The sequence below is a fragment of the Mobula birostris genome, chromosome 27, assembly GCF_030028105.1.
Source record: "Mobula birostris isolate sMobBir1 chromosome 27, sMobBir1.hap1, whole genome shotgun sequence".
Taxonomy (NCBI): Eukaryota; Metazoa; Chordata; class Chondrichthyes; order Myliobatiformes; family Myliobatidae; genus Mobula; species Mobula birostris.
Window position 1 is genome coordinate 15404870 of NC_092396.1, and position 13041 is coordinate 15417910.

Consider the following 13041-nt stretch of genomic DNA (forward strand, 5'->3'; position numbering starts at 1 on the left):
GACAAGGAAAAAAGTCTGTACATGTTCGAACAACAAGTGCTGGAAGAGCACTTCCGGGTTTTCTCGATTTGCGGTTGGTTGAACTCGTGCATGCGGAACTCACGGATAAGGAGGGCCGACTGTACTCACTTTCATTCCTGACTGCAACTCAATTGCGACTCCATTGAAACAGCATTTCAACTGCTCTTTTAAATGTAAGCTGTGGTTCAGTTAGGAGCCATTTTTGAATGCTTTCTTGTAAGATTCCACAAACTAAATGATCTCATCATTAAGCCTATTACCGAACTGACAATGCTCAGACAAATTCATCAATTCAGCGTGTATACTGAAATGGACTCCCCTTCCTTTTGATTCCACTTATGAAACCTAAAGTGTTCCAAAATCAACAATGATTTCAGTTCTAAATATTACAGTTTCACTTTCACAATATCAGCAAAGCTCATTTCGGCTGGTTTGTTTGGAGCAGTTGAACTTCAAAGCAAACTGTATACCTTTAAATCCAATGCACTCAGCAAAATTGGTACTTGTTTCTTATTGGCTATTCCATTTGCTGTAAAATACTGCTCAATCTGTTCCATATACACAATCCAGTTATCTGCTGTATAATCAAATGCATCAATCCTTCTGATGTAGCCAGCTATTTCTGCTTTTTTATGATTATTATCTTTCAGTAATCACTGTATGAACCTGTGAATTCTTCTGTTTTCTGTCTTTCTTTTTAACTTGAGCACGTACTGCACTGTTTTTTTTTACTCAACTGTTTCTTACTGGCTTTTTAAAACTTGAATGTCTTGCTGCACTTCAACCAGCAAGACATTCAATGTCAACAAGATATTTTTAAAATGAACCTGAGTCATCTCGGGTTCATTTTAAAAATACCTTGTTGACATTGTTATGTTTTGTAACTTCAAAATATAAAAAAAAATTGTATTAAAAAGACAGGAACCAACTAAACTTAAAAAAAAAAGACATGGGCTGTTATGTAACACCATTGAAAAGAAAGGAAACCTTAGTGTCAACGACTCCGTTCCTCTCAACCAATATTACAATGAAATAAAATAAGTTTGGAAAAGGTCAAATTACGTCATATGAAAATGTTGAATAAATGGCCTCCAGGTCTTTTTGAATTTAATAGAGGGATCATAAACAACACTTCTAATTTTTTTCCAAATTTAAACACAGTATAGTTTGAGAGAATCAGTGAAATGTGGTAGGAGGATTAATCTCTTTCCAATTCAGCAAAATGGATCTTCTAGCCATTAATGTAAGAAATGCAATCATCCGACGAGCTGGAGAGGTTAAACTTGATTCTATCATTGGTAACCCAAAAATAGCAGTAATTGGGTGAAGTTGTAAGTCAATATTCAAAACAGTTGAGATAATATGAAAAATATCTTTCCAATATTTTTTCAACAAAGGACATGACCAAAACATATGAGTTAAAGAAGCTATCTCGGAATGACACCTATCACATATAGGATTTATATAAGAGTAATAACGAGATAATTTATCTTTAGACATATGAGCCCTGTGCACTACTTTAAACTGTATCAACGCATGTTTAGCACATATAGACGATGAATTAACTAATTGAAGAATTTTTTCCCATTTTTCAATTGGTACAGTGATCTTAAGTTCTTTTTCCCAATCAGTCTTAATTTTATTAGATACATCAGGGCATATATTCATAATTGTATTATAAATAATTGCTATAACACCTTTCTGAAAAGGATTTTAATCTAAAATTTTTTCTGAAATATCCATTGAATGTAAATTTGGGAAGTTAGGAGAGACAGTATTTAAAAAATTTCTAACCTGTAAATATCTTTAAAAAAAAAGTGAGATCTAGGCAGATCATATTTATTAGATAGTTGTTCAAAGGACATAAAACAATTATCTGAAAATAAATCACAAAATTGTACTATACCTTTGATTTTCCAATCTAAATATGCTTGATCCATAGTGGAGGGTTGAAAAAAGAAATTAGATGTAATAGGACTTGCTAAAATAAATTGGTTCAACCCAAAAAATTTTGGAAATTGAAACCATATATGTAAAGTATGTTTAACTATGGGGTTTTTCATTTGTTTATATAACTTAGAAAGAGTAAAAGGAGGCGAAGTCCCTAAAATAGAACCCAGTGAAAACCCTCGTAAAGAATTACATTCAAGATTTACCCAATGTGGACTTGAAATCACATCCAAGTCCGATAACCAAAATTTTAAATATCGGCTGTTAATTGCCCAATAGTAAAATCTAAGATTCGTGAGAGCTAACCCCAGCTCTTTTTCAGATTTCCGTAAATGTCTTTTACTTAACCTAGGGTTTTTGTTCTGCCATATATATGAGGAAATTTTTGAATCGACATTATCAAAAGAGGATTTTGGAATAAAAATTGGTACTGTTTGAAATACATATAAAAAAATTTAGGCAAAATAATCATCTTGATAGCATTGATCCGACTGATCACTGACAAAGACATTGGTGACCATTTAGTAAACAAAAGTTTAATCTGATCAATTAAAGGTAAAAAATTAGCTTTAAATAAATCTAATTAGTTTTTTTTGGGGGGGGTTGTAGTTTCATTTTTTTCCCTTTTTCATGATTTTCTTTTAGATATTTTTCTTTGTTTTATATTGTTCATCTGTATCCTGTATGATTGGGAGTTTTATCATTTAAGAGTCAACTGGCTTTATAATTAACTATGCCAATTATAACAATGTATTCCCAATAACTTTGTACCATTACTATGTTATGTTTATTATTATGAAACTAATAAAAAGATTGAAAAAGGAAGAAAAAGACGGGAACCCAAGAAAATGGGTATAATTTTGTGTTTTTTTTACTTTAAGCGATGCGTACCTGTATCGCATGGTAATGTCATGATGTATACAATTCACATATTTTTACATATAGCCATATTAAATTATATAAACAACAAAGAATGCTTAATCTAATGATGATGAGAAGGCTTTTCCCAGAGCTGAAATGGCTAGCACAAGAGGGCACAGTTTTAAGGTGCTTGGAAGTAGGTACAGAGGAGATGTCAGGTGTAGGTTTTTATGCAGAGAGTGGTGAGTGCTTGGAATGGGCTGCTGGCGACGGTGGTGGAGGCGGATACGATAGGGTCTTTTAAGAGACTCCTGGACAGGTACCTAGAGCTCAGAAAAATAGAGGGCTGTGGGTAACCCTAGGTAATTTCTAAGGTAAGGGCATGTTTGGCACAGCTTTGTGGGCCGAAGGGCCGGTATCGTGCTGTAGGTTTTCTATGTTTCAATAATATATTTACAAGATTACTCAGATATTAATGAAATATTAAATACACAACAGATGACATGTGACTTGATAAAGGTGTACAAGATGACAAAAAACATAGATCGAGTGAACAGCCAGAGACTTTTTCCCATGGCAGAAATGGATAATATAAGGGGGCATAATTTTAATGTGATTAGAGGAAAATATAGAGAGGATGTCAAAGGTATCTTTCTTACACAGATTTGTGAATGGGTGGAACGCCCTGCCAAGGTTGGGGGTATAGGCAGGTACATTAGGGACATACAAGCACAAGGACGATACAAAAGTAGAAGGCTGTTAGAAGGGAAGGATTAGATTGATCTTAAAGTAGGTTAAAAGGTCGGCACAACATCATGGGCCGAAGGGTTTGTGCTGTATTGTTCTACTTTCTACGTATGTTTTAGAATTCCCTTGGAAAATGTGATTGAGGGGCACAATTTTGAAAATAGCTGACCATTTAACAAAAAGTGCACATCATTATTTGTGTATTCAACAGGAACAGATCATTTACCTCAGTCAGTTCGGCTTGAGGGGTTGAATGGCTTACGATTCCTAAATTAAAATAGCATTCATTCAGTATTATACTTAAGCTTCCCACTATTTGTATCACTGCAGTAGAAATCTACAGTTCCTTACCGTAAGGAGGGTTTATTTGAAGTAAAACAAGACATCTTGTTGGATTACAACTGATTCTTGCCAGGGACTTATTTATTTTGATCAGAAAAGTAAGAGTGGAATTTTCGTTTATTTAGATCCTTTTCCCAAATATGATTGGACAGAAACAGATAATCTGATGGAGGAACTGGGTTGAGCAGCATCTGTGGGGATGAAATACATTTGGGTCGAAACCCTGCATCAGTACTGAGTGTGGAGATGGAAGGCGGTCATTATTAAAAGGAGAGTGGGAGGGATGAGACGAGCGAATAGGTGATTAGTAGACTGAGGAGAGGGGAAGGATGTTGGGTATATTATGCCAGGAAAGTGAAATATTAAATTAACAACTTTTAGTGGGGGAAACTAGCATTGCTTGGCTTGTTAACTTCTTGAAACTGTACCAAAATATTTACCAACTTTATAGATGCGTTAAATTATCCAAGGTTATACTTGAAAAGCTCCTAGTTTTAGAATTTGTAACTTTATGCGCTGAGCTTGCTGTTGTGGTGAAACTTCACTATGCAGCATTACCTCTGGTATCTGAGAGTGCCTGAATAATTAACAGGAATTTGAAGGTCCAGAATTGAAACTCATTGTTGAAAAACCTTTCAGAAACATTTTAAAATATAACTAATTAATTCTGGTATATTTTTGCATGTCTATTAAGGGTTTACAATCATTTGGAAGGAAAACATTTGGTGTCATGAACCAGATCCTTTTCACTAGTGTAGCATTTAGAAAAGAGAATCTCAGAAATTATGGCATAAAGGAACCCTTTGAAACTACTCTTTATGTACAGGTGTATTCCATTTATTTGTAATGTGCTGTGACGTATGACGAGTGATCATGGTCTTTCACGTTCTTGGTATATTTTTCTCAGAGTGGTTTGCCATTGCCGCTTTCTGGGCAGTGTCTTTACAAGATGGGTGACTCTAGCCATTATCAATACTCTTCAGTGGTCGCATAACCAGGACCTGTGATACGCACCAGCTGCTTCCATGGCTTCACATGACCCTGACTGGAGGTTTGGTGGGGGAGGGGGGGTTGCTAAATTAGTGTTCCATCTTGCCCAAGGGTGACCTGCAGTCTAGTGGAGGGAAGGAGCACCTTACACCTTCTTAGGCTACGTCCACACTACGCAGGATAATTTTGAAAACGAAGCTTTTTCTCTTCATTTTGACCCTCCGTCCACACTGAACTGGCGTTTTTAGCCCCCGAAAACAGAGATTTTCAGAAACAGTCTCCAGCGTGAATAAATCTGAAGACGCCTAATATCCGTTGCAGTGTAAACAGGGTAACCTGAGCTTTTTAAAACTGCTGTCATGATGTGCCGGAACAGATGGCGGCAGCGCGGCATTTCATTGTTTTCTTATTATTATTCTTATCCTTATTATTACTACTTTATTGTTTAGAGTGTACAATCATCACAGCGATATTTGATTCTGCGCTTCGCAGAACCTAACAACTTCAGAACAGACGGCAATGAGACTGAAGCCATAAGAGTTAGAAATGTACTCACCAAATACTTTGACCCATAGCTTACTGAATAAATAAGTATACTCACTTTGCCCTGTTTTCTGTCCTTGCTTGTATGAAGGTAAGGACAGAAAATACCCTCCGCCACCTCCAGTTTAAATTCCATGTGGAATATTTTGGAGGATCAAGAACCAAGAAGGTTTACCTATTTATGCAAGTACTTCTCTGACAATAGATGTGTAACAGCCTAATGTAAAGTTGTATGGAAGTACAAAATAACACTGACGCAGTTATGTTTTATACATTTAACAAGGTGCTTTATTAATGCAACAGAGTTAGTCAGTTTTTCAATGTTCGTCGTCAACCGGGTCATATTGTCCGTGAATTCCCTGTCGGTTGCCTCCATACGCTTCAATCTTTGTTTTTTTTTTTTTTTTTTAGTTTTAAGTCCTCCTGCGCGAGAGCCAAGAGCAATTCCTTTTAAGTTTTTCTATTCTGTAACTGGACAAACATGCACCAAGTATACCGTTTCCTCTTCGCTTATTTTCTCTATGTCCTGCACATGCCCAATAGGAGGAGATTCGCCCAAGTAGCCGTCTAATGTGGACAGAGATATTTTGAAAAACACTTAGTGTGGACGCCTGTCGTTTTTACTCGAAACTGGCATTTGCAAAATTATCCGGCGTAGTGTGGACGTAGCCTTAGGTAGACACTTTTCTCTACCCTGGCACACTAGTATTTAGCTAGTCCTGAAGAAGGGCCTCATCCATTTCCATGGATGCTGCCTGACCTGATGAGTTCCTCCAGCATTTTATGTGTGTTGATTTAGTACAGGCTCTCTAATTCTACTTTCCTGGCAGTTCTGTAGCTCTTTATATTAGTTTTCTGGCGGTTACCCAGGATTTTATCTGATTATCACCAAGCTCTGCTATGTTTCTTTCCCTTTGTGGGAGAGCATTAAACTTTGCAATAACAAAAGGGTCCATTTTTAATTATGTTGTCAAATGAGGTTGTTCACTGGTTAAATTCTTTTGCACTTTTGAAAACTTTGATTTTGATGCTCTCTTTGCTACCTTCATTAATTTCAATGAAGAAAGCTCAATTTTACAAGGATGACTTAATGTATAACTCTTTACTGCTGTTATTTTTGTGATTCTTCCCTCCTTCCATAACTTTGAAACTTTACTGGTACCAGAATGTATATTACTTCAATTGATAAAAGCCAGTTACAGAAATTCAACATTCCTCACTTTTATAATCTTGTGTTGAAGCTATTTATGGTGACCATGGTTTACAGATGGTCAAAGTTTGCATTGAAGCTTCTACATCTTACTGAGATTTGTTACTGAAAGAATTTTTGTGTTTCTGAAGAAAACTGTGAGGAACTTTTGGGGTCAGCCCCTGCTAATTTCAGTGGTGGTGCTTCATGTCTTCAGTTCATCTGCTCATCCACTTAGAAGGTGGAAAAGAATTTGTGATCTTGATGACTTAGACACTAATCTCTGCATAAAAGTTTCTTTCCCTGCTAACATTTTGATCTTTTGTGGCTGTAGTTCCTTGCATTGCAAATAACTGAACAGTATTAACTGTTTAGATTTGTAGTTGAAGAATGGTTGTTCAGAGAGTTGACAGGAGGTAAAATGCAAGTGTAACTGTAGCTCAGTAACAGAGGCATCAAAAGAAGAGCATGGATATTAGCGGGACAAATAAAGGCAAGTGAGTTGTCAAATTTAAAGTTTAATGCTCCAAATGTGATGCTTCCCAGGACAGTCAAATGGTGCACATATATTTATTATCTTCGTTCCCTTCCACATATTTAAAGATCAATTTGTTATTTAGCAACTATTTCCCTAGTGCACACAATGGGAATGTTTGATGAGATGGAGTCTGTAGAATAAATTCTTTAAGCTTTTTTCTTTTGTAGAATTTTCAGCCACGCCATTTGTATTTTATTTTTCCTGCGTTCCTGTATTCAATGCCTTTTGTACTTGTAACTTGAATGCTACTGGTTTCAGTTTCTTTCTCATTCAATAAAAATCTTCCTGGTGAAGGATGTACATCAAAAAATGTCTTTTATGCTTTACAGATTTTTTTAGTCTCTAGTTTTATTAAAAGAAATCACTAGTTATCTTCCTTTGCTTTCTTAATGTGATTGTAATGTGAGTTTAAATGGATGGACTGTATCTTACAGCCATCTACACATCACCATTTAAGTATTTTTCCTTTGTCATTTCTTTATTGGCCTGTTCCTCCATGCATTTAGATCATGACTGATCTATGAATTAACTTTACTCACCTTGGCCCTGACTTTAAAAAATCTTCATCAAGGTATCAATTTTCACTTCCTCCTCTCAAGTGGTTTTGGTTTTCTGGGGGGTGGGGTCCAAAGCTTTGCTTCCCATTGTGCAAAAAATGCTCCTGATCTCTTCCTGAATGACCGATTATATAACTAATCTTCATCTACCCTGCTAAATCATTTTAGTCTTGTACCTAATAAAGTGGACATTCAGTGTGTGTGTGTGGTCTTCTGATGTTTAGCCCATCCACTTCAACAGATCTGTTCTGTGTTCTGAGATGTTCTTCTGCACACCACTGTTGTAATGCTTGGTTATTTGAGCTACTGTCACCTTCCTGTCAGTTTGACCCAGTTTGGCCATTCTCCTCTGACCTCTCATTAACAAAGAGGTTTTGCTCACAGAACTTCGGCTCACTGGATGCTTTGATTTGGTTAGAGTCATAGAAAAGTATAGCACAAAAACAGGGCCTTCGACCTGTGTAATTTGCCTACACTCCTCAGCTTGCACTGGGACCATAGTTCTCCATATCCCTACCATCCATGTACCTATCCACACTGAGCTTAAATGTTGAAATCGAGCTTGCAAGGACCACTTGCCCTGGCAGCTCATTCCACAGTTTCACGAACCTCTGAGTGAAGAAGTTTCCCCCTCATGTCCCCCTTAAACTTTTCACCCTTAACCCATGACCTCTAGTTGTAGTCCAACCTAACCTCAGTGAAAAAAGCATTTACCCTACCTAGACCCCTCATAGTTTTGTGTGCCTCTATCAAATCTCCTCTCAATCTTTCTATATAACTGGGCCCTCCAGAACCGGCCACATCCTTGTAAATTTCTCTGTACTCCTTCCTGTAGGCAGGTGACCAAAACTGCACAAATACTCCAAATTGGGTCTCACCAATGTCTTGTACAACTTCAACATAACGTCCCACCTGCTGTACTCAGTACTTTGATTTATGAAGGCCAATGTGCCAAGTGCTTTCTTTATGACGCTATCGACCTGTGATGCCACTTTCAATGAATTATGGACCTGTATTCCCAGATCTTTGTTTTTGGCATCTTTCTCTGTAAACTCCAGAGACTGTTGTGCATGAAAATCCCAGGAGATCAGCAGTTTCTGAAGAAAAAGCATTTCAGGATGTATATTGCATACATTTCTCTGATATTAAATTGGATCTTTGAACCTTTGAGTTTCTGAGACACTCAAACCACCTCATCGGGTACCAACAAACATTCCACAGTCAAGGTCACTTTGTTCATGCTTCTTTCCCATTCAATTGTTTAGTCTGAACAACTACTGAACCTCTTGACCATGTCTGCATGCTTTTATGCATTGAGTTGTTGCCATATGATTGGCTGATTAGATATTTGCATTAATGAACAGGTGTACCTAATAAAGTACCCCTAAGTGTAAGATGCCTAATTTTTTTATTGTTGGGAATGCATAATTACAACTTAACCCCTATAACTGGTGTCAGTGAGTCTGAGGATGCATAATGCAGTTTACTTGCAGATATTATGCTGTGATTTGGATGAGCTTTGTAAAAATATTGCCAATGTTGGCAATAATTCTATGCAAAATGTTTTTTAATCACAGTTAATTTAGCAGCTTGGGTAAAATCTGACTCTCAGGTTTTCAGAGTTGAGTATTCCATCTGCTGTGTTGCTCTGATAGATACATTTTTTTTTAATTATCTAAGACTTACCCAAAGTTATTCAGTCAGAATCGTAGCTGTTATTTTAGCATACCTTTTCTATAGTTTCCCATTTACTGATAATGTTCCCTGTCTTCCTTGCTCAAGTTATGTGCAGAAATTTAATTCTGAAGTAACTAAATATTACTTACATGCTTTAAAAATATTATGTACTTGCATATGTTTTCTCCTTTCTTGTTTCTTTGCGCCCTCTTCACTTTATTCCTTGCTTCTCTTTTCCTCCCATACAGTCCTACTACTTTACTAAATCCTTCTCATTAGGTGGGAACAGGCTGATGTTTGTTTCTTGCCGAGTGGTCGTCTTCCATTCTCTACTCTTCACCTTCTGGATATTGTTCTGTATTCTTGGTTGAGTGCTAATGCAGAACCTAATCTGCTTTTTGGTGCCACTTTGTTTGTCACGTGGTCATAATTATTTCAGTTTCTGTTTTTAGTTTTTCTCTCACTCCTGGAGTATTTAATTCTGATCCTCAGTTACTGTATTTAATTCTCACCTCCCTGTGGTCCATCTTTCGTGTCATGTATTTATAATGTCTATTGCACTTATCTCATGTCACTTCTGGTTCTTCGCAGTGACTAGAAAAAGACATTTAATTAGATTTTGTTAACCATATAGTGCAGTTACACAGGATGTGAAGCTTTCCGATAATAAGATTGGAAGGCAGGGAAATTGAAAACATTGCTTATATGAGGGCTTTAAGGAGGTAGTTGAACGTGGAGGATAAACGTAACATGAGTAACTTTGGAGAAGGATTTTAACGCTAAAGAAATAATAGATGTAGATTTCATCCTTGATGGGAGATTCTAGGGAGGGAAGGGTAACCAGAGGAAATTGTAAAGATCCAGGAGAGATTGAAAGTATGTTGTCTAATCTGCTCATGAAAAGCTGTGTCCAGACTCTCTAGAAATATCTTTCTGCTTAAAAACAGTATGTCAGAAGGGGACAGCAGTGGAGATGCCATTCATGGGAAACCATCAGCAGTCAGCCGTTTCTTCACACAGGTTGGACAGGTAAGAGAATGTTATACATATCCTTATTCCTCCCTCCTATCCCCACCACCAACTAGAGTTGTCAAAGTTCATTTAAGCTCAAAAATTTTATTTGTTTGTTTTATTGCTATTTATTTTGGGAAATCATAGTTGATTATCAGTTGAGGGAAAATCACGTTTATAGTTTCTAGGCTGTGCCCATAGTGCTTATGTTTGCAGATATTTTACATTGTCGAGGAGAAGTGAATAGTGACTTAAAAGAAAACACCAATCTTGACATGACATCCCAAGTAGGCAGCTTGCAGCAGCACATCCAGAGTAACACACTCAGACCCCACATAACACTACCCTACATAGCACTGATTCGTTACAATGCAGTTGTTCAATTCTTCATTGAAATTTTTAATAATGACAAAAATTCATTCTAAACAACACTTAAAACTGCTGAAGAGTGGCCGCCATTACTGCAAACATTCCATCAGCCAATGGGAGTACTTTATATACGCTCTGAGCCACTCACAGCCAATCATGTATTAGTTCACACTCTGCCTCTGCTGCATGTGTAAACGATCTTGCTTCATCGCAAATTAATACCATTTTTTTCACCCATAATGTCTGGAAAACGGCCTGCAACTTCCAGTGAAGGTAGTATATCTAAAATGTCTGGGAAAAGCATTAGCATGGATGTGAAACTGCAAATGATACAGTGTTTGGAAGCTGGTGAGCATCAGGTTGATGCTGGCAGCTCTTTGAAGTTTGCAATGTTCATCGGTAATGACCCTGACTAGAAGTAATAAGGCAAAGAGAGGTGTTCCCTGGCTCATGAGAGGAGGCAGTCAAATCTCGACCCCTACTTAGAAGAAGAAGCCAAAGTTGGATGAGGGCCCACAGTCTGGTCCTTCCTCTAAGACGTAACCAACAGCTGCTTCCCTCCACTGCTGCTCCACTGATGTACAAGTTAGGCCTATTTGCATGTTTGTTACTCCATGAATTACTATGTATACATAAAATAATATGTCTCGAGTTTTTTTTTTAAATCAGGCACACATGTCCATTTATGTAATGTTATAATGACCCTGGATGGCGGTGATTTACATAGCGCTTCACATCTGAGGAATGCATCCTCAGCGTTAAGCGGGGTCTGAGTGTATTCACAGTGCATTGTGCTTGCTGCAGTTAATTCAGCAATCCACCAATCAGTTGAAACATGTCAGGAGCAGCTCTTAGTTGAGATCAAATAATGCCAGATCTTCTTGATTTAAATTTCTCCCCGAAGGGGTAGTACATTAATTTGAGGATGACCCAAACTGTTAAAGGAAAGAACAACTTGCAAATAATACTTAAATCTTAAATATCTTCTTTTTAGATCTACCAGTCCCTTTTAGACAAGTCTACGCCATATAGCATTATGCGGTGGATTGTAACATTTGTCTTTGGTGCAATCTACATGATTAGAGTTTATATCTTGCAGGTAAGTTCTTTTATTTTGTGTATTCTGTATCAGTGCATTGACACCCATTAGTCCCATTGTAAAAGTATGAATGCTGTGGAATAGTGTGTTGGATATAGTTCTTCACCCTGTGACCTGAATTCAAGTACTTGCCAGATTTGATGGGATAAATTTCCACAGTCTGCTATACAGTACATACATTTGTTGAACTGAGTGCATCATTAACAGAAGCAATGGTGGGAGAGCCATTGGAAACCAACCATTTACTCTTGCTATTTTAATAGAGGGCTCTGAGTTCACAAGATCACAAGACAAAGGACCAGAAGTAGGCCATTCAGCCCATCGAGTCTGCTCCGCAGCTCCCCCATGAGCTAAACTATTCACCCATCTAGTTCCAACTTCCGGCTTTTTCCCCATATCTCTTGATATCCTGACTAATTAGATACCTGTCAATCTCCTCCTTAAACACCCTCAATGATCGGGCCTCCACAGCTGTATGTGGCAACGAATTCCACAAATCCACGATCCTCTGGCTAAAAAAATTTCTCCTCATCTCTGTTTTAACTGGGTACCCTCTAATTCTAAGACTATGGCCTCTTGTCCTGGACTCACCCACCAACGGAAACAACCTTTCCACATCTACTCTGTCCAACCCTTTCAACATTCAAAATGTTTCTGTGAGATCCCCTCTCATTCTTCTATACTCTAATGAATATAGTCCAAGAGCCGACAAACGCTCCTCATATGTTAGCCCCTGCATTCCAGGAATCATCCTCGTAAATCTTCTCTGAACTGTCTCCAACATCAGTACATCCTTTCTAAGATAGGGGGCCCAAAACTGCACACAGTATTCCAAATGAGGTCTCACTAATGCCCCATAGAGCCTCATCAACACCTCCTTACTCTTATACACTATTCCTCTTGAAATGAATGCCAACGTAGCATTCGCTTTCCTTACCGCTGATCCAACTTGGTAGTTAACCTTTAGGGTATCCTGCACGAGGACCCTCAAGCCCCTTTGCAGTTCTGATTTTTGAATTTTCTCCCCATCTAAATAATAATCTGCCGGATTATTTCTTCTTCCAAAATGTACAACCGTACATTTGTCAACGTTGTATCTCATCTGCCATTTCTTTGCCCACTCTCCTAAACTGACTAAGTCTCTCTG

At 37.6% G+C, this 13041-nt stretch overlaps 1 protein-coding gene across 1 annotated transcript in view; it reads left to right on the plus strand.

Moving 5' to 3' along the window:
• The window catches only part of rer1 (retention in endoplasmic reticulum sorting receptor 1), a 48443-nt gene that overhangs the window by 15093 nt on the left and 20309 nt on the right, over nt 1–13041 (plus strand). The window contains exons 2-3 of the mRNA XM_072245111.1: nt 10363–10444; nt 11790–11894. Of these exons, the coding sequence (XP_072101212.1) occupies nt 10364–10444; nt 11790–11894 (186 nt within the window). The 5' untranslated portion in view covers nt 10363. The remainder of the gene's footprint in view (nt 1–10362; nt 10445–11789; nt 11895–13041) is intronic.